The sequence below is a fragment of the Mustelus asterias genome, chromosome 7 (genome assembly GCF_964213995.1).
Source record: "Mustelus asterias chromosome 7, sMusAst1.hap1.1, whole genome shotgun sequence".
Classification (NCBI taxonomy): Eukaryota; Metazoa; Chordata; class Chondrichthyes; order Carcharhiniformes; family Triakidae; genus Mustelus; species Mustelus asterias.
Genome location: NC_135807.1, coordinates 135,329,774 through 135,357,629, shown reverse-complemented (window position 1 = coordinate 135,357,629; position 27,856 = coordinate 135,329,774). Strand labels below are relative to the sequence as shown.

At 44.4% G+C, this 27,856-nt stretch overlaps 1 protein-coding gene across 3 annotated transcripts; it reads left to right on the top strand.

Moving 5' to 3' along the window:
• Window positions 1-27,856, top strand: LOC144496170 (cytosolic non-specific dipeptidase-like). 3 transcript variants are annotated; one of them, XM_078217157.1, is made up of 12 exons: window positions 1-131; window positions 2,558-2,665; window positions 5,328-5,471; window positions 8,088-8,250; window positions 9,908-9,996; window positions 11,465-11,662; window positions 14,217-14,301; window positions 16,847-17,007; window positions 18,481-18,645; window positions 20,490-20,631; window positions 22,994-23,141; window positions 24,598-27,856. In XM_078217157.1, exons 1-12 carry the CDS (start codon window positions 129-131, stop codon window positions 24,659-24,661), a joined length of 1,470 nt encoding a protein of 489 aa, XP_078073283.1. In that variant the 5' UTR covers window positions 1-128; the 3' UTR covers window positions 24,662-27,856. The 3 variants fall into 3 exon arrangements, with proteins under 3 accessions (XP_078073283.1, XP_078073284.1, XP_078073285.1); XM_078217158.1 differs by lacking the exon at window positions 5,328-5,471 and having other exon boundaries at window positions 24,598-24,764; XM_078217159.1 differs by lacking the exon at window positions 18,481-18,645 and having other exon boundaries at window positions 24,598-24,764.

Here is a 27,856-nt window from a genome sequence, read left to right as displayed (position 1 = left end):
AGTCTGTCCTCACTGGCTTCAAGTGTTGGATACATAGAGCAAAAGAGGGTTCCAAATGTGTCTGAGAGGCAGATTGTGTTAAAGACGGTTAAGTTCGATTGACTCTGGTAACAAAACAGCCTCTGATCATGGTAAGTCTGTTTCCAATATTCCACCTTTAGTACATTTAAAAAAACATCAGTCAACATTCATAGAACTTGCTTTTCAATTGCATTCAGTTTTCATGGAACATTCTGTGTACCTTTGAGCAGCAAGAGAAATGTGAACCCAATATGTAACAAAGTAACTTGTGCTATTTCGCTAAGAAATGTTAAAGCTTTTCATGAATTGTGCAGTTATTGAACTGGGGAGCCAGTGCAGATACGACGGGCCAAATGGCCTGCTTCTGTGCTATCACAGTTCTGTGAGAACTTACCGAACGACAGACTAATGTAAGATCAGCTCCTTGGCTGTTATGTCTGTAAGTCTGCAAGTTGCCAGAATAATGTTTAGTCGACTGTGTTAAATCAGTCTGGCAAATATTTTGCATCCTTCTTGCTTTCTGGCTGATTATCAGCAGAATAAAGTTTAACCGATTGCATTTTGAATGCAAGATATGTCTTCATCGCTGTCTTTACTGGAAGATTACATCAAATTTTATTTACATCACAATAGTTTCTTTTATTTTTGAAGGAATTGCATTTTTTTAATGGGGTTGCATTTCGTAAAATCTTCCAGCAAATTAGTTAAGAATTGTTCTTAAATTAAATTCTATTAACAGTGCAAAATAAGCCAAAGGTAATAAACAGTTGTTGACTTGCGTTGATTTGGCAGTGTAACCTTTTCCAAGGAGCCTCATCCTAGATAAAGTAGTTTGTAAATGATTAGAAAAAGCATTGACAATGAGAGATTGGGCAGTAACAAATCTGCAATACGCAAGGGATTTATTGTATAGAATTTTACAGCACAGAAACAAGGCCATTCAGCCCCACTAGGTGGCACTGCTGATATAAAAGCAAAATAGTGCGGATGCTGAAAACCTGAAATGAAGACAGAAAGTGCTGGAGAAACTCAGCAGGTCTGTCAGCGTCTGTGGAGAAACAGGGTTAACGGGCAGGATTTTACGGTCTTTTCGTGGGTTGGTGGGGGATGGTCAGGGGGGGCAGGAAAAGCCGCCAGCTGTTCAAACATTTATCGATGAAAGCAAATTACTGCGGATGCCGGAATCTGAAACCAAAAGAGAAAATGCTGGAAGATCTCAGCAGGTCGGGCAGCATCTGTAAGGAGAGAAAAGAGCGGATGTTTTGAGTCCAGATGAACAGCTTTGACAAAGGGTCACCCCTGGCCTCGAAACGTCAGCTCTTTTCTCTCCTTACAGATGCTGCCAGACCTGCTGAGATCTTCCAGCATTTTCTCTTTTGGTCTCAAACATCTATCAACTTTGGCAGGACTAAAAAATCCAGCCAGCTGGAGGGGCCGCAAGATCCCACCCAATGTTTCCAGTCTGTATCCTCTCTCTAGAGCTCTAGAGCAGAACCATACGGACGTGAAACCTTAACTCTGTTCCTCTCTCCACAGATGCTGCCAGACCTGCTGAGTTTCTCCAGCACTTTCTCTTTTTTGGCCCATGCTGGTGTTTATGCTCCACACGGGCCTCCTCCAACTCCTTCATTTCATCTTAGCAGCAGATCCTTCTATTCCTTTCTCCGTTACCTATTTATCCAGTCTCACCTCATTGAATGCCATTTCTGGCGCTACTAAAGCCCAATGTTGTTGGATCTGCTAGGGGATTTTCACAGTAACTTCATTGCAGTGTTAATGTAAGCCTGCTTGTGACACCAATAAATCAACAAATGCAGTTCCAGCACTTTCTGTCTTCATTTCAGGTTGTCAGCATCCGCAGTATTTTGCTTTTGTATCAGTAATGCCACCTGGTGGGGCTGAATGGCCTTGTTTCTGTGCTGTAAAATTCTATACAATAAATCCCTTGCGTATTGCAGATTTGTTACTGCCCAATCTCTCATTGTCAATGCTTTTTCTCATCATCTGAAAACTACTTTGCCTAGGATGAGACTCCTTGGAAAATATTATAAAACAATTATTTCACAGGATATTTTTAATTCCTTTCATTCACACCCCCTTCTAATTGATATTATTAACCATGTTGAAATCTGTATTAATTCTGAAAATGGAGGCAAGAAAAGTATTGTGCATAGTAGTCATTGCAGTCCCACCCAAGCATCCTGGGTGGCACAGTGGTTAGCACTGCTGCCTCACCGTGCCAGGGACCTGGGTTCGATTCCCAGCTTGGGTCACTGTCTGTGCGGAATCTGCACATTCTCCCCGTGTCTGTGTGGGTTTCCTCCGGGTGCTCCGGTTTCCTCCCACAGTCTGAAAGACGTGCTGGTTATGTGCATTGGGCGTGCTAAATTCTCTCTCAGTGTACCCGAACAGATGCCGGAGTGTGGTGACTCGGGGATTTTCACAGTAACTTCATTGCAGTGTTAATGTAAGCCTGCTTGTGACAATAATAATAAATAAATAATAAAATAATTCACCAGTGCAATCTCCTTTACAGCTTACACTTGCTGTTTTCAGTTTGCTTTTGCACTTTGCAATACAAGCGTCATCTCCTCTGGACCAGGTGTTCCACTATATTGATGAACATCAGGATGACTATGTCCAGGTAAGATCTGCACATATAAATAGTTGTCAGAATTGGAATAGTATAGGTTACATTACTGATCTTTCGGTGCTTGGTACTTGGTAAGGTTCCCTTCTGTAGTCTTCTGCTGGGGAATTTTAACAGGAGGTGCACATTGAGTGTGGCTAATGGACGCATTGATTGAAAAAGTTTCACACATTCTCCTTAACTGAGTCCTTAGAGGGAATTTGAAAAAAAATGCATACAAAATGGCAAAGATTAGTGGGAAACTAGAGGATTGGGAAATCTTTAAAGGTCAACAGAAGGCTGTGGAGGCCAGGTCATTGAGTGCCTTTAAGGCAGAAATAGATCGGTTCTTGATTTATAAGGGGATCAGGGGTTATGGGGAAAAGGCAGGAGAATGGGGATGAGAAAAATATCAGCCATGATTGAATGGCAGAGCAGACTCGATGGGCCGAGTGGCCTAATTCTGCTCCTATGTCTTATGGTCCTTCATCATGTGAGATGAAGGAACAGTGCTCCGAAAGCTTGTGATTCCAAATAAACCTGTTGGACTTTAGCCTGGTGTTGTGCGACTTCTTACTGTGCCCACTCCAGTCCAATGCCGGCATCTCCACATCATAAGAACATAAGAACTAGGAGTAGGAGTAGACCATCTCGCCCCTCGAGCCTGCACTGCCATTCAATAAGATCATGGCTGATCTTTTCGTGGACTCAGTTCCACTTACCCGCCCACTCACCATAGCCCTTAATTCTTTTACAATTCAAAAATTTATCTATCCTTGCCTTAAAAACATTCAATGAGGTAGCCTCAACTGCTTCACTGGGCAGGGAATTCCACAGATTCACAACCCTTTGTGTGAAGAAGTTCCTCTTCAACTCAGTCCTAAATCTGCTCCCCCTTACTTTGAGGTCATGCACCCTAGTTCTAGTTTCACCTGCCAGTGGAAACAACCTCCCTGCTTCTATCTTATCTATTCCCTTCATAATCATATATGTTTCTACAAGATCTCCCCTCATTCTTCTGAATTCCAATGAGTATAGCCCCAGTCTACTCAGTCTCTCCTCATAAGCCAACCCTCTCAACTCCAAAGGAAGAAGGTAGAAGAGAGAATGTCCGGAATGCATGGAGTCCTTAATTATGCTGGCTGTTTTGCTGAGGCAGCGGGAAGTGTAGACTGAGTCAATGGATGGGAAGCTGGTTTGCAGGATGGATTGGGCTACATTCACAACCTTTTGTAGTTCCTTGCGGGTCTTGGGCAGAGCAGGAGCCATACCAAGCTGTGAAAGAATGCTTTCTATGGTGCATCTGTAAAAGTTGGTGAGAGTCGTAGCTGACATGCCAAATTTCCTTACTCTTCTGGGAAAGTAGAGGCGTTGGTGGGCTTTCGTAACTATAGTGTTGGTATGGGGGGACCAGGACAGGTTGTTGGTGATCTGGACACTTAAAAATTTGAAGCTCTCAACCCTTTGTGATAATGTGATAATGACTTTGGCTGAGGAATACATATTGACCAGGACACCAGGGAGACCGGGTCCTTGCCCCTCTTCAAAACAGTGCCATGGGATCTTTAACATCCACCACAGAGGATAGACAGGGGCACGGTTTAATGTCGCATCTGAGATACAGTGTAGCACTCCATGGTCAGTTGTGCTCAAGTGTCTGGAGTGAGGCCTTGCTCAGATTCCATGTGGAGTGACTGCCTTCAGTCATGGGCACCGGATCTCAGACAGGATACATTGGTCTCAGTGTGCATGCAGCACCGACTCTGCAAAAGACATTGGGCTGAAGGAGCTAAATTACCAGGACAGTTTGCATCGATTGGGCTTGTACTCTCTCAAATGTAGAAGATTGAAGGGGGATCTGATCGAGGTGTTTAAAATATCAAAGGATCGATACAGAAATACTATTTCTCTCCGATGGGGGAAATCAAGAATGAGGGACTTGGTCTTTAAAGACTGATATTGATGGGTTTTTATTGGAAAAGGGTATCAAGGATATGAAGTGAAGGCAGGTAAAGTGGGGGTTGTGGTAATGGTCAGTCATGATCTAACTAAATAGCAGAGAAGGCTTGCGAGGCTGAATCATCTACAATTTAAGCAATGTTTAAAAGGCATCTTGACAGAGACATGAATAGGCATGGAACAGAGGGATACGGACCACGTAGAGGCAAAAGGTCTTTAGTTTCGAATGGCATCATGTGTTTGCGCAGGCTTGGTGGGCCGAAGGGCCTGTTCCTGTGCTGTACTGTTCTTTGTTAGTTGTGCCTATTGATCTAGACTTGTAAAGGAAAAATAATTGCAGGTTTATGGGAAAAGAGCGAGAGAATGGGATCAATCAAATAGCTCTTTCAAAGACCTGGCACAGGCATGATGGGCTGAATAGCCTCCCTCTTTGCTTTATCACACTATGATTTTATGAATATGTGTAAAGACAAAAAAAGCCACCCTTTTCCCATTAATTCTTTGTCATTGTTTACCAATTTTGGCTTAGGGGAAGTATCCCCTAAGCCAAGTTAATACTCTATGTCCACAAGACCCTTAACTGGGAGCATAGCACAATCCAGGCAATATCTACGTTCAGGAACATAGTAATTAACTGCTCATTTTACCTCTGGTCAAAGAGACACTTGTAAAGATTTAGTTGCGTTAAGTACATAACTGCAGCAATTTCAATTTACAGCGTCTGAAAGAATGGATAGCGATTCAGAGTGAATCAGGAAACCCGACAAAGAGGGAAGATGTGATTCGAATGATGCAGGTTGTGGGTGAAATGATCAAACACCTTGGAGGAACTGTCGAGCTTACAGATGTGGGCAATGAGGAGGTACAGTATAACTCAACCTGATGAATGGGAGGAGGTGATGGCCTAATGGTGTTATCGCTAGACTATGGGGTGGCATGGTGCATAGTGGTTAGCATTGCTGCCTCACAGCGCCAGGAACCTGGGTTCAATTCTGGTCTTGGGTCACTGTCTGTGTGGAGTTTGCACGTTCTCCCCATGTCTGCGTGAGTTTCCTCCGGGTGCTCTGGTTTCCTCCCACACTCCAAAGATGTGCAGGTTAATAGAAACATAGAAGATAGGAGCAGGAGGAGGCCATTTGGCCCTTCAAGTCTGCTCCGCCATTCATTGTGATCATGGCTGATCATCCAACTCAATAGCCTAATCCTGGATTAGGTGGATTAGCCATGCTAAATTGCCCCCTAGTGTCAGGGCGACTAGCTAGGGTAAATGCATGGGGTTATGGGATAGGGCCTGGGTGGGATTGTGGTCAGTGCAGACTCGATGGGCCAAATGGCCTCCTTCTGCACTGTAGGATTCTATAATTCCATTAATCCAGACGCTCAGCCAATGTTCTGGGGACCTGGGTTCAAATCCCTCCACGGCAGATGGTGGAATTTGAATTCAATAAAAAAAATTTGGAATTAAGAATCTACTGATGACCATGAAACCATTGTCGATTGTCGGAAAAACCCATCTGGTTCACTTATGTCCTTTAGAGAAGGAAATCTGCCGTCCTTACCAGGTCTGGCCTACATGTGACTCCAGAATTATGGAATTATGACAAACATGAAACAATTACACAAAAGATGAAAATTCCTAGAATAAGGAATTCTTTGGAACAGCATATAATCAGTAACATGTGCAATAGACATTTTAAAAAGAAATTCATATTACATCATTTTCTATTAATAAACAAATGCATAGTATTTACATGTGGTTGACTCTCAACTGCCCTTCCAGGGCAACTAGGGATGGGCAATAAATGCTGGCCCAGCCAGCGACACCCATGTCCCACAAATTAATTTCTAAAAAATCCTTTGCACTTAAACGTAATTCAAGGAAATGATTCCTGAGCTGTTTGGATATACTCCACATTTATAAAGATATGAAGCCACTACTTTCTCTTGTATCTCTCTGATCCCAATCATGAGTTTGGTGCTACTGTGGTTTTGTTACTGGACTAGTACAGAGGCTTGGAGTAATAATCCAGTGAGTTCAAATCCCACCACTGGAATTTGAGAATTTGGAAATTGTAAAACCGGTGTCGGGAAAAATTATCAACTTTGTTATAATGTGGTTGACCCTTGAGGTGGAGACATGGTGGCGTTATGGTAATGTCATTGGGCAGGCTAATGCTCTGGAGACATGGGTTCAAATCCCACCATGGCAGCTGGTAGAAGTTAAATTCAATGAATGCATCTGGAATTAGTCTCAGTAACTACTCAGTAACAGGGGTGGCACGGTGGCACAGTGGTTAGCACTGCTGCCTCATGGCGCCAGGGACCCGGATTCAATTCTGGCCTTGGTTGACTGTCTGTGTGGAGTTTGCACGTTCTTCCTGTGTCTGCGTGGGTTTCCTCCGGGTGCTCCGGTTTCCTCCAAAGATGTTCAGGTTAGGTGGATTGGTAATGGTAAATTGTCCTTTAGTGTCCCAGGGTGTGTGGGTTAGGGGGATGAGCAGGATAAATACATGAGGTTATGGGGAGAGGGCCTGGGTACAATGTTCTGTCGGAGAGTCAGTGCAGGCTCGATGGGATGAATGGCCTCCTTCACTTGAGGGATTCTATGATTCTAACAGTGACCATGAAGCCATTTGCGGTAATTCTACCATCTCATCCACCATGGAATCGGAGGGGGTGAGAGGCGGACAATGGAAAAGTCCATTGACCTCGGGTAGTCTGTGTGGAGTATCTTGTGGAGCATTTGTGTGGAGCATTTTCTGGTCTCAGGTGTACTGTAACAACAATACCAAACTTTTGCTACCAAATAAACTTGTTGGACTTTAACCTGATGTTGTGAGACTTCTTACACTAATACAGCACAGGGAACAATACCTTCGGCCCACCTAGAAGTAAGCAAAACTTTATTTATTAGTGTCACAAGTAGGTTTACATTAACACTGCAATGAAGTTACCGTCAAAATCGACTAGCTGCCACACTCCAGCGCCTGCTCGGGTACACTGAGGGAGAATTTAGCATGGCCAATGCACCTAACCAGCACGTCTTTCAGACTGTGGGAGGAAACCGGAGCACCCGGAGGAAACCCACGCAGACACGGGGAGAGCGTGCAAACTCCACACAGTGACCCAAGCTGGGAATTGAACCCGGGTCCCTGGCGCTGTGAGGCAGCAGTGCTAACCACTGTGCCACCGTGCCGCCCTATTACTCAGCGAGTGGTAATGACCTGGACCTAGCTGCCTAGGAGGGTGCTGGAAGCACAGATGGTCAATGATTTCAAAAGGGAATTTGACGGACCCTCGAGGATCTAAACTTGCAGGATGAGGGAATAGAGTGGGGGAGTGGAACTGATTGGATTGCCCTGCAGAGGGCCAGCACGGATTTGATGGGTTGAATGACCTCCCTCTGGCCCTTAATGACTCCATGACTAATGTATTGGTTACTGCTTTGCCTGATGTGATATACGCTTGCTCTCCATAGTTCGCTGATGGAAAAATCATTCCATTACCTCCAGTGGTTCTGGGTGAATTGGGAAAAGATCCGAATAAAACTACGGTTGGCATTTATGGACATGTCGATGTTCAACCTGCAAAAATCGAGGATGGATGGTCTACAGACCCATACCTGCTCACAGAAAAGGATGGTCAGTATTAAGACTGGGTGCTACATTTTTTATTACCTCAACTCACATTGGTTGTTGGGCCACCATGACTATTTTCATTTTCTTCCGGAGCAATATTCAATGCCTATTTCATTACCTTCTTGCTGTTCTCGGCTGAATTACCACTGTATTAGAATCATAGAATCCCTACAGTACAGACAGAGGCCATTCAACCCATCGAATCTGCACCAACTCTCTGACAGAACATCTTTACTCAGGACTATTCTCCGCCCTATCCCTGTAACCCTACATATTTACCCTGCAAATCCCTCTAACCTACACATCTTTGGACACTAAGGGACAATTTATCAAATCTCCTAGTTACCACACTCCAGCACCTGTTCGGGTATACTGAGGGAGAATTTAGCACGGCCAATGCACCTAACCAGCACGTCTTTGGACTGTGGGAGGAAACCGGAGCACCCAGAGGAGACGCATGCAGACACGGGGAGAACGTGCACAGTGACCCAAGCCGGGAATTGAACGCGGGTCCCTGGTGCCGTGAGGCAGCAGTGCTAACCACTGTGCCATCGTGCCGCCCTTTGTTCCTGTAGTAACACTAGAATCATAGAATTCTACAGTGCAGAAGGAGGCCATTTGGCCCATTGAGTCCGCACTGACCACAATCCCACCCAGACCTTATCCCCATAACCCCATGCATTTACCCTAGCTAGTCCCCCTGACACTAAGGGCAATTTAGCATGGCCAATCCATCTAACCAGCACATCTTTGGACTGTGGGAAGAAACTGGAGCATCCGGAGGAAACTCACGCAGACACGGGGAGAATGTGCAGACTCCACACAGACAGTGACCTAAGCCGGGAATCGAACCTGGGTCCCTGGAGGTGAGAGGCAACAGTGCTAACCACTGTGCCAGCGTGCCGCTCTTTATTCCTGTGGTAACACTAATTTGAACAGATGCTAGAAAACCATCATCAGTTATCTTATACAAGACTTTATTTATCCTGTAACAAGAACCCCCTTTAGGTGATGCAATCTTTAGCTTCTGTCTGCCAACACCTGATTATAAAATTCTCAACTGTGTTTACAATTCCCTCCATGGCCTCATGTCTCCCTATCACTGTAATCTCCTCCAAACCTACATTCCTCTTAGATCTCGGTGCTCTTCTAAATTTTGTCCTCTTCAGCCCCCTCAGTTTCCATCATTGGCGGCTGTGCCTTCAGCTACCTGTGTCTTAAGCTCTAGAACTCCCTCCCTAATACCTCTCCCATCTCTCCTTTTCCCTTTCAGATGCTCCTTAAAACCTACCTCTTTGACCAAGCTTTTGGCCACCAGTACTAATATCTCCTTCAACCATTTGGGATTGATTGGATAACTCTACCAAAGAGCAGGCAGAGAAGGGATGGGCCGAATGGCTCTCCTGCTGTGATTTTGTAATTCATTCCATCATGCTGTGGGGCTCGGTGTCAGATGTTTTGTTTTTGATAACACTCCTGTGAAGATCCTTGTGATCATTCATCGTATTGAAGTTGCTTTATAAATGTACATTGTTGTTGTTGGTTTATTGTATTCCGCTGGTGGTCCATATATTGGGTCACCAAGGGGAATTAATTCTCCTTGGTGACCCAATTAATTCTCCTGCCTTTAGTAACAATACTCCTCTTGATTCTCCTGAAGGTAATCTTTATGGCCGTGGATCCTCAGATGACAAAGGACCTGTTTTAGCTTGGCTCCACGCCATTGAAGCATTTCAAGCACTGAACCAAGTAGGTACCACTTACAACAACATCTTGCATTTATCTAGCACCTTTTAGTGGAGCACTTGCAGACAAAATTTGACATTGAACCTCGCAAGGTGCTGTTAGGACAGATAGTCAAAAGCTCAGTCAAAAGCTTATAGGTTTTAAGAAGAGTCCTGTTGTCACTGAATTAGTAATCCAGAGGCCCAGGCTAATGCTCTGGGGACACGGGTTCAAATCCCACCACGGCAGCTGGTGGAATTTATAAAACCTGGAATTGAAATTCTAGCGGCACGGTGGCACAGTGGTTAGCACTGCTGCTTCACAGCCCCAGGGACCCGGGTTCGATTCCCGGCTTTGGTCACTGTCTGTGTGGAGTTTGCGCGTTCTCCTCGTGTCTGCGTGGGTTTCCTCCGGGTGCTCCGGTTTCCTCCCACAGTCTGAAAGACGTGCTGGTTAGGGGCATTGACCCAAACAGGCGCCACAGTGTGGCGACTAGGGGAATTTCACAGTAACTTCATTGCAGTGTTAATGTAAGCCTTACTTGTGACTAATAAATTAACTTAAACTTAAATCTAGTCTCAGTAATGGTGACCATGAAACTATCACCAGTAATCATTAAACCCCATCTCATGTCCTTCAGGGGAGGATCATTACCTGGTCTGGCCTACATGTGACTCCACACCTACAGCAATGTGGTTGACTTTTAATTGCTCCACTGAAATATTTAAATTGAGTTTAGATTGTCAAATTGACAAAAGCGATATCTGCAGGCAGCCCTTGTGGTGTGTGTTCATGGGTTTTGGCCAAATTGTCACGTGTTAAATGTTGAGATCTACGCTTTCCCACTAATACATCCAGCTAAACCCCAGGAGAACTGTCCAAGGTGCTGTACCTGACTGTAAAGGGATAATAGGGAAGGATTTATTCTGATTCTTTCACAGGATGTGGGTGTCGCTGGCTGGACCAGCATTTTTGCCCATCCCTAATGCCCCTTGAGAAGGTGGGGATGAGCCGCCTTCTTGAACTGTTGAAGCCCATGTGGTGTAGGTACACCCACAGTGCTGTTAGGGAGGGAGCTTCAGGATTTTGACCCAGCGACGGTGAAGGAATGGCTGATATATTTCCAAGTCAGGATGCCACGTGGCTTAGAGGGGAACTTGCAGGTGGTGGTACTTCCATGCAACTGCGAAGCTTTTCCTACTAGGTGCCAGGGTTCATGGGTTTGGAAGGTGCTGTCTAAGGAGCCTTGGCGAGTTGTTGCAGTGCATTCTGTGGATGGTGTACACTGCTGCCACAGTGTGTCAGTGGTGGAGGGAGTGAATGTTTAGGGTGCTAGATGGGGTGTCAATCAAGTGGGCTGCTTTGTCCTGGGCAGTGTCAATGTTCTTGAAAGTTGTCGGAATTGTACTTGATCCATTGTTGAAGTAAATAAAAGTGCTGGGAAGCCTTGGAGTATTTACTATTCAACCATTTAATTCTGCTTTCATTTCAGGAGCTGCCAGTGAATCTAAAGTTTATTTTTGAAGGTATGGAGGAATCTGGATCTAAGGGACTGGATGAACTCTTAAAAGAGAAAAATGAGACCTTTTTATCCAACATTGACTACATTGTAATATCAGACAGCGCATGGCTAAGCAAGAAGCCGGCTCTGACTTACGGAACGCGGGGACTGTGCTATTTCCTTGTTGAGGTACGAAGATAAATCAATAATCATAGCCAGATCAGCTCGATAGTCAATATCTTTTCCCAAAGGTAGGGGAGTCTAAAACTAGAGGACATCGGTTTAAGGTGAGAGGGGAGAGGTACAAAAGGGTCCAGAGGGGCAATTTTTTCATTCAGAGGGTGGTGAGTATCTGGAATGAGCTACCAGAGGTAGTAGTAGAAGCAGCTACAATTTTGTCTTTTAAAAAACATGGGTAAGATGGGTAGAGGGATATGGACCAGATGTGGGCAATTGGGATTAGCTTAGTGGTAAAAACTGGGCAGCATGGACAAGCTGGGCCGAAGGGCCTGTTTCCCTACTGTAAACCTCTATGACTCGATGATGAATGAGTTGAGCAGTGACTAAAATCAATGGAACTTTGTTTGGGAAAATAAAAGAAAGCATTCTCATTTGATGCACAGAAAAACTCTGCTTCCATGACCCATAAAGACACCCAGAATGATGTATTTCATGATCTTACACGTACTAAAACCCACATCTCCATCACTGCTGTCCATGCCAAACTTCACTGATGCCCTGCCTTAAAGAATCAATTTCAAGATTCTCTTCATCACCTTCAACTGCCTTGCCAGCCTCACCCTCTCCACCTCCCTAATCTTCTCCCTCCTATATCCCTCCACTCTGTCTACACTTCCCGCTACCTTGGGAGAAGCAGCCAGATTATCAAGGACCCCACGCACCCCAGACACACACACCTTCTTCTGTCGGGAAAAAGATACAAAAGTCTGAGGTCATGTATCAACTGACTCAAGAACAGCTTCTTCCCTGCTGACATCAGACTTTTGAATGGACCTACCTCGCATTAAGTTGCTCTTTCTCTAGCAATGGCTGTAACATTACATTCTGCACCCTCTTCTTTCCTTTTCTATGATCGGTATGCTTTGTCTGTATAGCGCGCAAGAAACAATACTTTTCACTGTATACTAATACATGTGACAATAATAAATCAAATCAAATCAAAACTAATCTTTGTACCACCAGCTTGCTCCTCATTTCCACTCCACCTGCTCTACTGTCACCCATGTTCGTTTAGCTAAATTGTCCCCTCTCTCTCTCTCCCTCCGCCTTCATCTCTCCAAGTTGTTGCTGTCTATTATGTTGAGGTTTTACTGATCAGAAGAGGGCAAACAGGCTTGAGCTCTTTTCTCTTGAAGAGAGAAGGCTGAGACCTTGTAGAAGTCTTTAAGATTATGCAGTTTTTGATAAGGAGAGAAGGGCTGAAAATTTCCCGTCTTGTCTGCCGCCGGAATCGTAGCGAGCGAGACAGAAAATTCGACTGATTATGTAAGGGTCCGTTGAGCTCGGGTGGGAATTTCCGGTCTTGGGGAGAGCGCGGCCAGAGAATCCCGCCCAATATTTCCACTTCGTTGGGAATAGCAAAACCAGAGACCATCAATACAAGATAGTCACTTAAAAATCCAATAGGGAATTCAAAATAAACTTCTTTATCCAGAGAATGATGAGAATGTGGAACTCACTAACACAGGGAGAAGTTGAGGACAATAGTTCAGATGCATTTAGCAGAAGCCTGGAAAAGCACATGAGGGAGAAGGCAATAATGGGCTATGCTGATGGAGTCAGACAGAGAAAGATGGCAGGAGATTCGAGTGCAGCATAAATGGTTGGGCTGAATGGCCTGTTTCTGTGCTATGGACTCTGTATAATTCTATGTTCCCTTGGCAAAGAAACTGCTGTTTCTAACACAACAAAAACAAAAAAATGCTGGAAAATCTCAGCAGGTCTGACAGCATCAGTGGGGAGAGAATAGAGTCAACGTTTCGAGTCTGGATGACCCTTCGTCAGAGCTGAGAGCAAAGAGAATCAGCAGAGATTTATACTATAAGAGTAGGGAGCGGTGGTGGAATTGGACAAAGGGAATGTAAATGAGGATACAGAAGGCTGACAAGGTGTTGAAAGTATCCATGAAATGATCAGAATGCGTGAATGCCTGCTGAGATTTTCCAATATTTTTCTGCTTTTGTTTCAGATTCCAGCGTCCACAGTATTTTGCGTTCATCAAACTGCTGTTTCTGTTCTGGATGGTTGGTTTATAAGGAGAGAATGAGTAGACTGGGACTATACTCATTGGAATTCAGAAGAATAAGGGGGGATCTGAAAGAAACATATATAAAATTATGAAGGGAATAGATAAGATAGAAGTAGGGAGGTTGTTTCCACTGGCGGGTGAAACTAGAACTAGGGGGCATGGCCTCAAAATATGGGGGAAGTAGATTTAGGTCTGAGTTGAGGAGGAACTTCTTCACCCAAAGGATTGTGAATCTGTGGAATTCCCTGCCCAGTGAAGCAGTAGAGGCTACCTCATTGAATGTTTTTAAGGCAAAGATAGATAGATTTTGAACAGTAAAGGAATTAAGGATTATGGTGAGCGGGCGGGTAAGTGGAGCTGAGTCCACGAAAAGATCAGCCATGATCTTATTGAATGGCTCGGGGGACCAGATGGCCCACTCCTGATCCTAGTTCTTATGTTCTTATATGTAATCTGTGCATTTTCTGTCCCCAGGTCCAATGTGCCAATCAGGATTTGCACTCCGGTCTGTATGGGGGAACAGTACATGAAGCAATGACTGACCTGATAGCTCTCCTCGGTAGGAATTCATCTACACACGATGAAAATGAGGGTGTATTACTTTCAGAGACAGACACCCTGTCACCAGGTGGAACAGTAGCATAGCAATGTATTGGCCTTTAACTCAGGGTCATTGGATTACAAAGGGGTACAAAAATTATGCTAACGTTATATAAAAGTTAGACCCCCATCTGAATCATGTCCAGTTCTGAGCACTGCACCTCAGGAAATTTATATTGGCCTTCGATGTCCACAGAACGACACTTGCCTAGAAGAATTAAATTATGAGGGCGGGTTGCATAGACACAGCTTGTATTCTCTTAGGTATAGGAAGTTAAGAGATCTTTATATTTTAATTTATTTACTCTATCATGGGATGTGGGTGTTGCTGGCAAGGCTTTGAACTGAGTGTCTTGCTCAGTCATTTCAGAGGGCAGTTAAGAGTCAACCACATTGCTGTGGCTCTGGAGTCACATATAGACCAGGTCGGGCGAGGACGGCAGATTTCTTTCCCGAAAGGACATTCATGAAACCAGATGGGTTTTTGAACAATCGTTTCATAGTTACTGAGACTAACTTTGTATTCCAGATTTATTAATTGAATTTAAATTCCATCAGCTGCTGTGGTGGGAATTGAACCCCATGTCTCGAGATCATTAACCTGGAGCATTTAGGCCCAGGGACCGGGATGCTAGTCATTGGGTCACTAGACTTCCTTGTGCTCTGGCTAAGGAGGTGGAAAACAATCAACTCTGGTTCCTGCTGACCTTGTTGGCTGTCCATGTTGGAGTTGGAGCAGGGGGAATGGGATGAATTGTTTAGGTTACCAAAGATAGGCACAATGGGCTGAATGGCTTTCATCTGTGGTTTATCATTCTGTGGCTCCAGGTTGCCAGAACTGGCAAAGATGTTATTAATTTTGCACTCTACTTTTAATGCGCGTGCTTTCATGGTTGTTGAAGAGCAGTAAAAGGAAAATTGTATCTCTTTGCTGTACCTTAGTGAATCCTGCACGCTAAGTAACTGGTGGTTTTCCCACACTGCAACGACTCAAGAAGGCAGTGGCTCACCACCGCTTTCTCAAGGACAATTAGGGATGGACAATAAATGCCGGCCTAGCCAGCGATGCTCACGTCCCATGAATGAATAATAAAAATAACAAATACCTCACAAAAAGTATGAGTGTCGAGACTGTAGGGTAAGGAGTGGGTAAAATACTTCATAGGTGGGTTAAGAAGGTGGGAGGTGCAATTTATCTTGAAGAGAGATACAATTTGGGAGATTGAGCTTTGCGCTTAATGAGCAGAGGAATGAGGTTTGAAATGGGTAATTCTCTGAAAGTCAGCGTGCTGGTGGACAAAAGCATTCAAAAAAACATACCATTTTAGGATTTAAAAATACAAGAGATAACAGTGAATGATGATGAGACATTGTCCTGCTCACTGTTGGATCCTCTGTGTAGCTTTGGGAGCTGCAATGTAGGAAGCACATAAACAACAATAGAAAGTTGTTGTTTCTCTTCCCGTGCCTAGTGGCGCACAAGGCTGACTTTCATCTGTTTCCATAGCAACATTTTCCCTGGAACCGGTCGATAGTCTTGGAGGCAAAAGTCCCTTCACCAAAACCCCTTTATTTACAATTCCAACAGCAGTACACAGAGTGCGATCAGTCAGCGGTCTACCTTCGGGAGTGCCAGAGGAACCGACACTCCCGGTTAAATACAAGGAAAAGACTCCCTGATTGGCCCATCAATTGACTCCTTACTCAGGGAGGTCATACTCCAATAGGACAACCTCAATGGCCTGATTCAAGTGATTACAGTCAGCCTGTCATTGGAGGCCCATAGCTTGAGGGACGCCACTCCACATCAAGTGTGGCTGACCAGGAGTCTCTCTCCCACTCTTATTGCCAGTCATTGGCCTGTTTGGAAGGATTTGCAGGTTGACACTTAACCTGTTTGGCCATGTTATGAACGCATCTTCCTTGACCATCAAGTCTTGGGGTGGGAGCTTCTGGCTCAGAGGCAGGGACGCTACCCACTGCGCCACAAGACCTCCTAGCCATAGAGAGTGCTTAACCTCAATTCACCAGAGAGACACAAGAGATGGAAAAGTACCGACAGGAGAGACTTGAGACCCTGGAGCTATTTCCACAGTGATGTTTTAAATGATGAAGGATACGATGAGAAGGGAATGAATATTTCTTTATGGTCTTTGAGTTGGCGACAAGTTGTTGATTTATTCACAGCGATCGGTCATGGAGGAATTTGAGTCTTCTGAAGGAAAGTTGGATAAATATTTGAAGCAGTAGGAGCTGGAGAAGACCATTCGACCCCTCATGTTTCTCTGTCATTCGATAAAATCATAGCTGATCTTCACTTTCCCTCTATCCCCTTACCCTTCATTCCCATGCTGTCTGGAGGGTTCTGAGCTTGTGAGTAGGGAACAGGGCAGTGGGATTATTTTCAGATAGCTGAAGGTAAGATTCTTCACGGTCCTATGAGTTGAACAGAGTTTTTCTGAACTGTAAACTATTATAATTCGAATTCAATAATCCAATTTCAGACAGCCTCGTGAATTCAACTGGTTATATACTGATCCCCGGCATTGATTCAGATGTCATGCCCCTCACAGATGAGGAGCGTGTTTTGTACGAAGGAATTGAATTTAATCTCGAAGCCTTCAAGCGTACCCTCGATATAACAGAACTCCTTCATAAAACCAAGGTATAGTAATGTTAAAAGTAGCAGCTGTCAACCCAAAAAAGCCTTCAAAGAAAAACTTAAATGGCATGATTATTTACCGGGCTCCTCTCTCTGCTCATCATACTGTGGGTAACTGTGTCACTTCTTCCGATTTGGCCATCTGTGTCTCAATGGGTAGCATTCATTCACTGGTGAATCACATGTCCCATTCCAACCACTTAATCAAAATAGCCTGGGCTATCACTCCACTCAGTACCTAGGGAGTGCTGCACTGCTGGAAGTGCTATCTTCTTAATGAGGGCATGTCTGCCCTCTTGAGGTGGATGTAAAAGATCCTAAGGTGCTATTTTGAAGAGATCGGGGGAGTTCTCTGTTGTCCTGGCCAGTATTTATCCCTCCGCCAGAAGGGCTGAAACACATTATCCAGTAGTCACATTCGTGGGAGCTTGCTGTGCGCTATTTGGCTGCCACGATTCTTATATTACAACAGTGCCTGCACTTCAGAAGTGGTTCATTTTCAGTAAAGCGCTTTGGAGTGTCATGAAAGGCGCTACAAAAATGCAAGGTTTTCTTTTCAAATCGTGGTCACATTCTCAAGTTGAGTACAGCACAGCCAGTTAAAGATACCCAAACAATGAACTCCCCAAGTGACTCCAGTGTCTGTGCAGGTTATTCACAGGTCAGCTGACTGCCAAATTGCTGAGACCTTGCCATTTATCCACATTGGTTGTGGATCCAGCAATCCCTCCATTTTAAAACTTTCATCCTGGTGTTCAAATCCCTCCATCGACTCATTTGCCACCTCTGTAACATCCTCCAACACTATAACCCTCTGAGATTTCTGCCCTCACCAATTCTGGCCTCTTGGGCATTCCCGATTTTAATCACTCCACCATCGACAGGTGTGCTTTCAGATGCCTGAGCCCTAAGCTCTGGAATTCTCTCCCTAAACTTCTCCACTTCTCGAACTCCATCTCTTCCTCTCTCTCTATCTCATTCTCTCACCCGCATCCCCCCGTCCTCTCAAAAAGCTACTTCCTTCTCTCTTAACATGACCTTATGTGGTTCAGTTTCAAATTCAATCTGATAATCGCTCCTGTGAAGCTCCTTGGGATGTTTCACTGTGTTAAAGCCGCTATATAAATACAAGGTGTTGTGATTATGAGTAAGTTGTGCCAATGGATCTCTAATGACTTTAATCAGGCAATTGAGGCGGGCCTGTTAGAATATGAACTCCCTGATTAAGGGCCAAATTGATGGGCCAAAGAGGGAGCCTCTTGCTTTGTATTTAACCAGGAGTGCCAGTTCCTCTGGGACTCCTAGTGTAGACTGCTCATTGAAAGCACTCTGTATGCTGTTGTCAGACTTGTAAATAAAGGGATTTTGGTGAAAGGACTTCTGCCCTGGAGGACTTATTACAGATCCAAGGAGCATGCTTTTTTAGGTTTCAACACTAACATTTTAAATGACTTATGTCTATGTTACGTAATTCAGGAGGATGTCCTCCTTCACCGGTGGAGATTTCCATCACTGTCCATTCATGGAATTGAAGGAGCTTTCTCAGGACCTGGAGCTAAGACTGTTATCCCAGCCAAAGTGACAGGAAAATTCTCCATACGCTTAGTGCCCAATATGGATCCTGACAAGCTGAGCAGTCAGGTAAGCATCTGAGTCACACGGGAATGCTGATTTATCTTAGAATCGTAGAATCCCAACAGTGCAGAAGAGGCCATTCGGCCCATCGGGTCTACACCAACTCCCTGACAGAGTATCTATCCAGCCTCTCCTTATAACTCAAAGGTGGAGAAGGTAGTGAATAAGGCATGTGGCATGTTTGCCTTTATAGGACGGGGCATAGAGTATAAAAGTTGGGGTCTGATGTTGCAGTTGTATAGAATGTTGGTTCGGCCGCATTTGGAATACTGCGCCCAGTTCTGGTCGCCACACTACCAGAAGGACGTGGAGGCTTTAGAGAGAGTGCAGAGGAGGTTTACCAGGATGTTGCCTGGTATGGAAGGGCTTTGTTATGAGGAGAGATTGGGTAAACTGGGGTTGTTCTCACTGGAAAGACGGAGGATGAGGGGTGACCTAATAGAGGTGTATAAAATTATGAAAGGCATAGATAGGGTGAACGGTGGGAAGCTTTTTCCCAGGTCGGTGGTGACGTTCACGAGGGGTCATAGGTTCAAGGTGAGGGGGGGGGGAGGTTTAACACGGATATCAGAAGGACGTATTTTACGCAGAGGGTGGTGGGGGCCTGGAATGCGCTGCCGGGCAAGGTGGTGGAGGCGGACACACTGGGAACGTTTAAGACTTATCTAGATAGCCACATGAACGGAGTGGGAATGGAGGGATACAAAAGAATGATCTAGTTTGGACCAGGGAGCAGCGCGGGCTTGGAGGGCCGAAGGGCCTGTTCCTGTGCTGTATTGTTCTTTGTTCTTTGAATGCAGTGTACTGATTTTTAAGATGTGACTTTATTTAACCAAACGATTGAATGGGAGAATGATATGAGGAAGCCCTGCACTCAAGGTGAAGATTGTGGGTAGCCCAATGTCACTCTGATGAACAATGCACCTGTGAAGGCAATTATACATTCCCAAAATCATACTGCCCACCTTTCCGGTAAACATTAATACAAATCAGTCAATAACCATCCTGTCATTAACTCCAGCCAATAACAATACATCCTGACCTCATGGGATTTCATTTGTCATTAATTACAGATGTTACCTCCCTTCTGTTGCCCAGCAACACGGGACACTGGACAGTGAAATGAGGGAATGATTCCCACCAAATTGAACCCATGTGACTCTTGTCCGACCCTGAGCACTAATTATGTCTACTCACCACCTGTGTTATCAACTCGAAGTTGTATGGCTCTATTCATAAAGCTGGCATTGGCAGCCATCTTGTTCCCGACCACTGCTGATAACATAACAGCTCTACAGTGGACCTATTTATTCTTACTTCTCCCACCAGGGCCTGCTGTATCTTGTCATTGACTGAAGTTTCACAAAATGTCACTAAAAGCAAGACACATCCATCTTATAAATTCAAAATACATGTTTTAAATTAGGAATATTTGTTAATCATGCAGAGCTATCTTCCATGTCAACAGCCCTGGCTGGCTTACGCTCCCATAGTCCAGGATCATTCATTCTAAAGTTAGTATTGTGATTGTGTTGTTAAACCCATGATTATGTGTTTTTATTAGCCTAATTAGCCCCCCTACGTCAGGAGACCAGAACAGAACAGTACTCCAAGTGTGGTCTAACTAAAGTTCGATGCAACTTTAATGTAATTTCTCCACTTTTTAATTCTGTTCCTCTGGTAATGAACTCCAGGTGCTTGGTTTGCTGTTTTATTTTTGTGCCCTAATCTACCTGTGTCGCTAATTTTATTCACCTGTGAATCTAGCTACTCCAATTGCAAATGAAATAATTAATTTGGATAGATTATTGTATCTTCATTATGCTAATTTATTCAGATGTTCCTTATAGGTGACCACATATCTCCATGGAGTCTTTGCAGCCCGGGGAAGTCCCAACCGACTGCGAGTGGCCTTGGAATATGGATCAAAAGCGTGGGTTACTAATTTCACCGACAAGCAATACGATGCCGGGAGGAGAGCCATCAGAAAGGGTTAGTGAATGTCAGGGTTCATTGTAGGTAGCAAGAGGCTAGAACTTACAGGGATCTCTTGCTGCTTCCTCGAGCAGTGTCTGAGAGCAGATGTCTCTCCTCTCAAGTGGAGGTAAAAGATCCCACGCCCACTATTTCAAGGAAGAGCAGGCAAACGTTCCCTTGCCGGTACTGAACTCGAATACTGCTGAAAGGAGAGAGGTTGCTGAAGCTTTGTGTCTTGCATTCAGCAGGACAAATGCAAGAACGCCAAATTTCTAATAATCGCAACAATTTATACCACTGGAGTGCTGATTGGTCGGCATGTTGACTCTGATTAGTTGTGGCGTTGTCATGGAGAAAGGAACTGGGAACTATAGGCTCCTCAATCCCCTGGGTAATTTAGGGGGAAAAAAAGCAAAGTTTGATCATATTCCTTTCGTTTGCAGAGAATGGGTCCCTGTGTATGAATATGTGTCTATTCCGGTAAACATAAATGAACCATCTTCCAAGCTCAACTGAATATCTTAGATTGGTTGTTAGCGTAACTATAGACACGCTCAGGATTGTTCAGAAAGTGCTGCCCCGTCATGGTATTACAAGTAACTACAGGCGTGTTGTGTTTTGCAAGTGCGGACTGGTTGAGAACGGTCTGTGTTCTCCCTATTGTGAACAACAGAAGGAACATGCTGTTTGATTTGTCCAGCCAATCATTGGGATGTTAGGCATGAGAACCCTAACATCACACTGGCACAGAAATTCATACATGACTTTGCTCAGTTATGTTGTCCCTTTGCACTGACAGCAGTAATGCCACCCATATAGCCACTGCATAGCAGCAGCATGAATCAGCTTCAAATTGTTCAAATTTTTTAGATATTTTGCCTTTCCAGGGTAAATTGTGGGCGGCACGGTGGCACTGCTGCCTCACAGCGCCAGGGACCCGGATTCGATTCCCGGCTTGGGTCACTGTCTGGGTGGAGTTTGCACTTCCTCTCCGTTTCTGCGTGGGTTTCCTCCCACAGTCTGAAAGACGTGCTGGTTAGGTGCATTGACCCGAACAGGCGCCAGAGTATGGCAAATAGGGGAATTTTGCAGTAACTTCATTGCAGTGTTAATGTAAGCCTTACTTGCGACTAGTAAATAAACTTTAACTTTAAATTGAGATAGACCAGGCACCCTTCAGGTCCAAAAGTGGCTGCCTTAGGCCCATTTGTGAGTTTGCGAGATACACAGCAATGTTCTGACCAGGATAACCATTAGCCCACAAGACAGCTTTGATAAGCTCTATTCCTGCATCAAGCTTGCACAGTGAGCAAATGGTGAGGGCCCTATTTCATAGAATAGAATCCCTACAGTACAAAAGGAGGCCATTCGATCCACCAAATCTGCACTGACCACAATCCCACCCAGGCCCTATTCCCATAACCCCACATATTTACCCCGCTAGTCACCCTGACACTAGGGTCAATCTAACATGGCCAATCAACCTAATCCGCACATCTTTGGACTGTGGGAGGAAACCAGAGCACCCTGAGGAAACCCACGCAGATACGGGGAGAACGTGCAGACTCCACACATATAGTCACCCAAGACCGGAATTGAACCCGGGTCCCTGGCACTGTGAGGCAGCAGTGCTAACCACTGTGCCACCGTGCCACCCTATTTGCGAGATTGTTGATAAAGCCAATCTTACAGTGCATGGAGTTATAGGAATCTCAATGTATATATTAACTGGTGAAGGTAGGTTTGCCATCCCAAACTCCTTGTAGCCAATGAAATGTAGCCACTGTTGCAATGTGGGAAAGATAGCAGCTAATTTGGACATGACATGCTCGCACATAATATGTAACATGGCAATGTAATAATCATTGGCAAATCTGTTCATGGTGACCTTGCTTGAGGGACAAATATTGGCCAAAAGAATCCCTCTGCTCTTCTTTGAAGGGATCTTTTACATCACCTTGAGAGGCAAAGGGTTAAAGGGACATGGGTTCAATGGCTCGTCTGAAAGACGGTACCTTCAAACATGTAGCACTCCCTCGGTACGACATTGGGAGTGACAACCTGATACAGTGCGAAAGGTCCCAGGGCAGGACTTGAACCTCCAACATTCGTGACTCAGTGATGAGAATGTGACTGACTGAGCCGCTCTCAATAAAATTACAGTGATGGGTGCAATCCTCCCACTGTGTCATGACAGCTAGACTGTACTTGGCAGAGCGATACTTAGCAAATTAGCATCCCTGCCAAACTTACCTGTTTAATTCACGCTTGTGAAAGCTATTGATACTGAGTGAAGTGAAGTATGTCTCAGGACGGAATCCTGGGGGCAGTTAACTGTTGCTCACCTTGTGTCTTCTTTATTTTTGCTCCTGCTCAGTGTTTGGAACAGAAGCTGATCTGATCCGAGAAGGGGGAACGATTCCTGTCGCCAGGACCCTCCAGCATACCACGCAGAAAAGTGTGATGATGTTGCCAATTGGCGGTGCTGATGACGGCATACATTCCCAGAATGAAAAACTCAGCAGGTAACAGACATAGAATTGCACAAAAACAGTCCATTTGGCCCTACCAGTGTTTACACTCCAAGAAAGTGTCCTCTAATTCCCTCTGCCTCACCTTGACCTTTCAGCATATCTTTTCATTCCCTTTTCTCTCAAGTCCTCACCTAGTTTCATTTTAAGAAGTCTCACAACACCAGGTTAAAGTCCAACAGGTTTATTTGGAATCACGAGTTTTCAGAGCGCTGCTCCTTCATCAGGTGAGTCCTTCTCAGTTAACTGAGTCCTTCTCACCTGATGAAGGAACAGCGCTCCGAAAACTCGTGATTCCAAATAAACCTGTTGGACTTTAACCTGGTGTTGTGAGACTTCTTATTGTGCCCACCCCAGTCCAACGCCGGCATCTCCACATCATAGTTTCATTTTGGAAGCTTCTCAGCCTGGAGCACTTTCTGTGGTGTTGCGTTCCACATTTTAATAATTCCCTGATTAAAGATATTTTCCCTCATTTCTGTATCAGATTAATTTGTAATTATTGCACATTTATGGGCCCAAAGTTTGGATTCTCCCACAAGCTGAAACACCATCACAGACCATGCTGGCCGGGTCCGGAAGGATTAGGTCTGCGGCAGGTGGTGAGGGGACCAACTCTAGGGAAAAACATACATGACCTTATCTTCACCAACCTCCCTGCCGCAGGTGCATCTGCCCATAACAGTATGGGTAGAAGTGACCACCGCACAATCCTTGTGGAGACAAAATCCCCTCTTCACATTAAGGACACTCTCAGTTGTGTTGTGTGGCACTACCGCTATGCTAAATGGGATAGACTTTGAACAGATCTAGCCACTCAAGACTGGGCAACCATGAATTTAATTTGATTTGATTTATTATTGCCACATATATGAGTATATAGTGAAAAATATTGTTTCTTCAGCGCTATACAGATAAAGTATGCTACTCACAGAGAAAGAAACGAGAGAGTGCAGAATGTAGTATTACAATCATAGCTAGGGTGTAGAGAAAGATCAACTTAATGCAAGGTAGGTCCATTCAAATGTCTGATGGCAGCAGGGAAGAAGCTGTTCTTGAGTCGGTTGGTACGTGACCTCAGACTTTTGACCTCAGACTTTTGACCTCAGACTTTTGACCTCAGACTTTTGACACATGAAGTGCTGTGGGTCATCAGCAGCGGAAGAATTGTACTCAACCACATCTGTAACCTCATGGCCAGGCATAGCTCCCACTCTATCATTACCAACAAGCCAGGTGATCAGGCTGGAGAATACAGAAGTCAGGAGGGGCGATACCATAGAGAGATTTGAAAATGAGGATGGTCATTTTAAATTCCCAATGAAGTTAGACCGGGAGCCAGTATAGGTCAACAAGCGCAGCGATGGTGAATGAATGGGAGTTAGGATATTCATTTAGTCACTTAAATTACAACATGTGTAATTAAACATTATTTTGTCTTTCTTCTTAGGAATAGCTACATAAATGGTACAAAGCTGTTAGCGGCATATATAGCTGAGATTTCACAGTTTTAAGAAGAATGGTCTACGCTACGATATATCAAAACAGCTTTTTTTGCTTTCATTAGTCAAGCATATTGTGTGTATTGTAACAAAGTGGCATGAGATTGCATGAGACAAAAAAAATAGAATTAGTTCTGAATAAGTTTTTAAAAATACAAAGGCAATCAGAAATTGAAATGATGCAAAATGAATTCTGCAATATTAATCAGGCAAATATTTTCTGTTGCATCTTTTCAATTCTAGTAGTCAAAAAATCATATCGATATGTATTTTGATCCGCAGTGATTTTAGCATTTCAGAGGTCTACAATTTATAAGCTTTGCAATTACGCTGGGGAATCTCCACGATAAACACAACATCTGAAATTCTTTTCTCTGTATTAACATTCAGCAATTTATTTTCAACATAACACTGGATTAGTAGAGAAAAAGTGTTTGCTGGAGTCCTGCTGTTTCATTTCAAATCTGTTGCATATTATTTGTCCCCAGAATCCAGAGTCAAAAATACAAATATTACTTACATGGTCAACTGATTTAGAATCCCTACAGTACAGAAGGAGGCCGTTTGGCTCATTAAGTCTGCGCCGACTCTCTGACAGAGCATCTTACCCAGGTCCTCTCCCCCGCCCTATCCCCGTAACCCCACACATTTACCATGGCTAGTCCTCCTAACCTGCACATCTTGGGACACTAAGGGACAATTTAACATGTCCAATTCACCTAACCTGCACATTTTTGGACTATGGGAGGAAACCGGAGCACCCGGAGGAAACCCATGCAGACACGGACAGGGAGAATGTGCAAACTCCACACAGTCACCCAAGGCCGTAATTGAACCCAGGTCCCTGGCGCAGTGCTAACCGCCGTGCCACTCTTCATCCTTGCTATGTGAAGATAATCACTATATGAACAAATCTATCCAGTGTTGACATTGTAAAGCATCCTGAACAGATCACGCATCCAATAATACTCAATCAGGTAGATGCTGTTACATTTACAAAATCTGGTAAAAGTAGCCGTGATGCTGTTGTTTTGTTGTAAAAACCCAACTGGTTCACTAATGTCCTTTAGGGAAGGACATCGGCTTCCTGGGCTTATATGTGGAGAGACTGGAGGGGTTGGGATTGTTCCTCTGGGAGCAAAGAAGGTTAAGAGGAGATTTAATGGAGGCATTCAAAATTATGAAGGGTTTTGTTGGGGGAAGTAAGGAGAACTAATTTCCACTGGCAGGAGGGTCAGTAACCAGAGGACACAAATAATTGGCAGAGAGGGGCAAATGAGAACTTTTTTATGCAGCAGATGGACGTAGAGAGGGTGTTTCCACATGTAGGAAAAACTAGAACCAGAGGGCACAACCTCAGGCTAAAGGGACGATCCTTTAAAACAGAGATGAGGAGGAATTTCTTCAGCTAGAGAGTGGTGAAGCTGTGGAACTCTTTGCCGCAAAAGGCTGTGGAGACCAGGTCATTGAGTGTCTTTAAGACAGAGATAGACAGGTTCTTGATTAATAAGGGAATTAGGGGTTATGGGGAACCCCTGGTTTTGGGAATGAGATTGGGATGAGAAAAATATCAGCCATGATTGAATGGTCTTATGGTCTTACGATAGCTGGGATTCTGCGGTCTCGTACACCCACCATCATTACCAGCGCGAATGGAGAATTTGGTGCTCAGCCAAAACTCCATTACTCCAGCGAGACCGGAGAATCCCAGTCATCGGCGAAGTCGGAGACTTCTGGCCCATGTCAGTCTAATGGTGCTTGAGGGTTCCCACATGAAGAAAACTACTGCAAATGTTGAGGATCCAACACAGGAACAGCAAGTGCAGGATATACACAAACCATTCTTTTCTGGCTTTCTGTGGAATAAGGTTTTCCATTAAAAATTAACAGCAATGGTATATCATGCAGCTAAAGGTTGCCTAAACCCTGGTTACTTATTGCCTACTTGATGAGTGCCCCGCAATGAGACATCGTATCCTATAGCGTCAACAGTGCGTACAGCTCTTGCCTGAGTCAGAAGGCAGTGGGTTAAGTCGCAATCCAAGGCCTGTGAATAAAAATCAAGGCTGACACTCTAGTGTATCACTGAGGGAATGCTGCGTTGACAAAGTCTTTTGGCTGAGATGTCAAACTCATAATCATTTAGTGCTGGTGTTTGCTCTGTTCTGAAATGTGCAGTGGTCAGCAGATGAGAGGGAGGACTCAAGGGTCCTCAAGGGATAATATTGTGATTACTTAGGTTGTAACTTCTGATAAGTCTCTACTCTTTGGAACAAAGCAATCTCTAGTATCCTTGTGCAAGGGGCCAAAACCTATCTAAGAGCTAATGGGGGATTGCTTTGGCCTGGGTTTTGTGGTAGGGATGCCAATGAAATTCTCATTATTCTACACAAACTGATAGCAACTTAGGTTGCTGTCTCCGGGTTAGATGGATTGGCCATGCTAAATTGCCCTTAGTGTCAGGGGGACTAGCTAGGGTAAATGCATAGGGTTATGGGGATAGGGCCTGGGTGGGATTGTAGTCGGTGCAGACTCAATGGGCCGAATGGCCTCCTTCTGCACTATAGGGGTTCTATGATTCTATAACTTGGATGCAAATCATTGTGGAATATTGCGGAAATCCAGATGTTGAGAGGGTGTGCTTTTGAGGTCCCTCAATCCAGATGCAAAGAGTGAGCTGGCAAAAAAGTCCACTTTAACATTGCCGGTCTAAAACTGTTAGAATTTTATAAGTTTCTATGAGATCCCCTCAAGGGACTTTAACTTCCCAGTTTGCTGTCAGTAATTTGTTGCTTACCTGTTTGATGACATCATTGCTGCACACCTGGAGAATCCCCTTGACTTGGTGCCAGATTCAGGTTAACTTTGGGAAAGGGGAAATCCATACCACAGAGGTCGCTAACTTTTGTGGAAGCTTTCTTTGAGGTCAGTGGCGAGCGCCGTTGATTTGTCAGTGTCTTCAGAACCTAGGCCAATAGACGGATCAGTCAGGATGTGAAGCATTGCTGCTAGAATATTCTTGGAGCATGATTAGAACAATCAAGAGTTATCAAAATGCCGTTTGAGCTTGCACCTCAGAACTCTGTTTGTGTTAAGCATTGCCATGTTGGATCTCAATTTCTGGGTTAGTCTGTTATCAATGTACCCTTACATTTAACATTTTTGTTACTTATGCTGTAACTTCTTAATAAAACTTTTATACTTTGG

Bases quoted from the DNA above. Each gene is read 5' to 3' on its own strand.
- LOC144496170 (XM_078217157.1), top strand. The intron at 8,251-9,907 runs GTCAGTATTAAG...ATTCTCCTGAAG, and splicing joins CCTGCTCACAGAAAAGGATG to GTAATCTTTATGGCCGTGGA. The intron at 17,008-18,480 runs GTATAGTAATGT...TACGTAATTCAG, and splicing joins AACTCCTTCATAAAACCAAG to GAGGATGTCCTCCTTCACCG.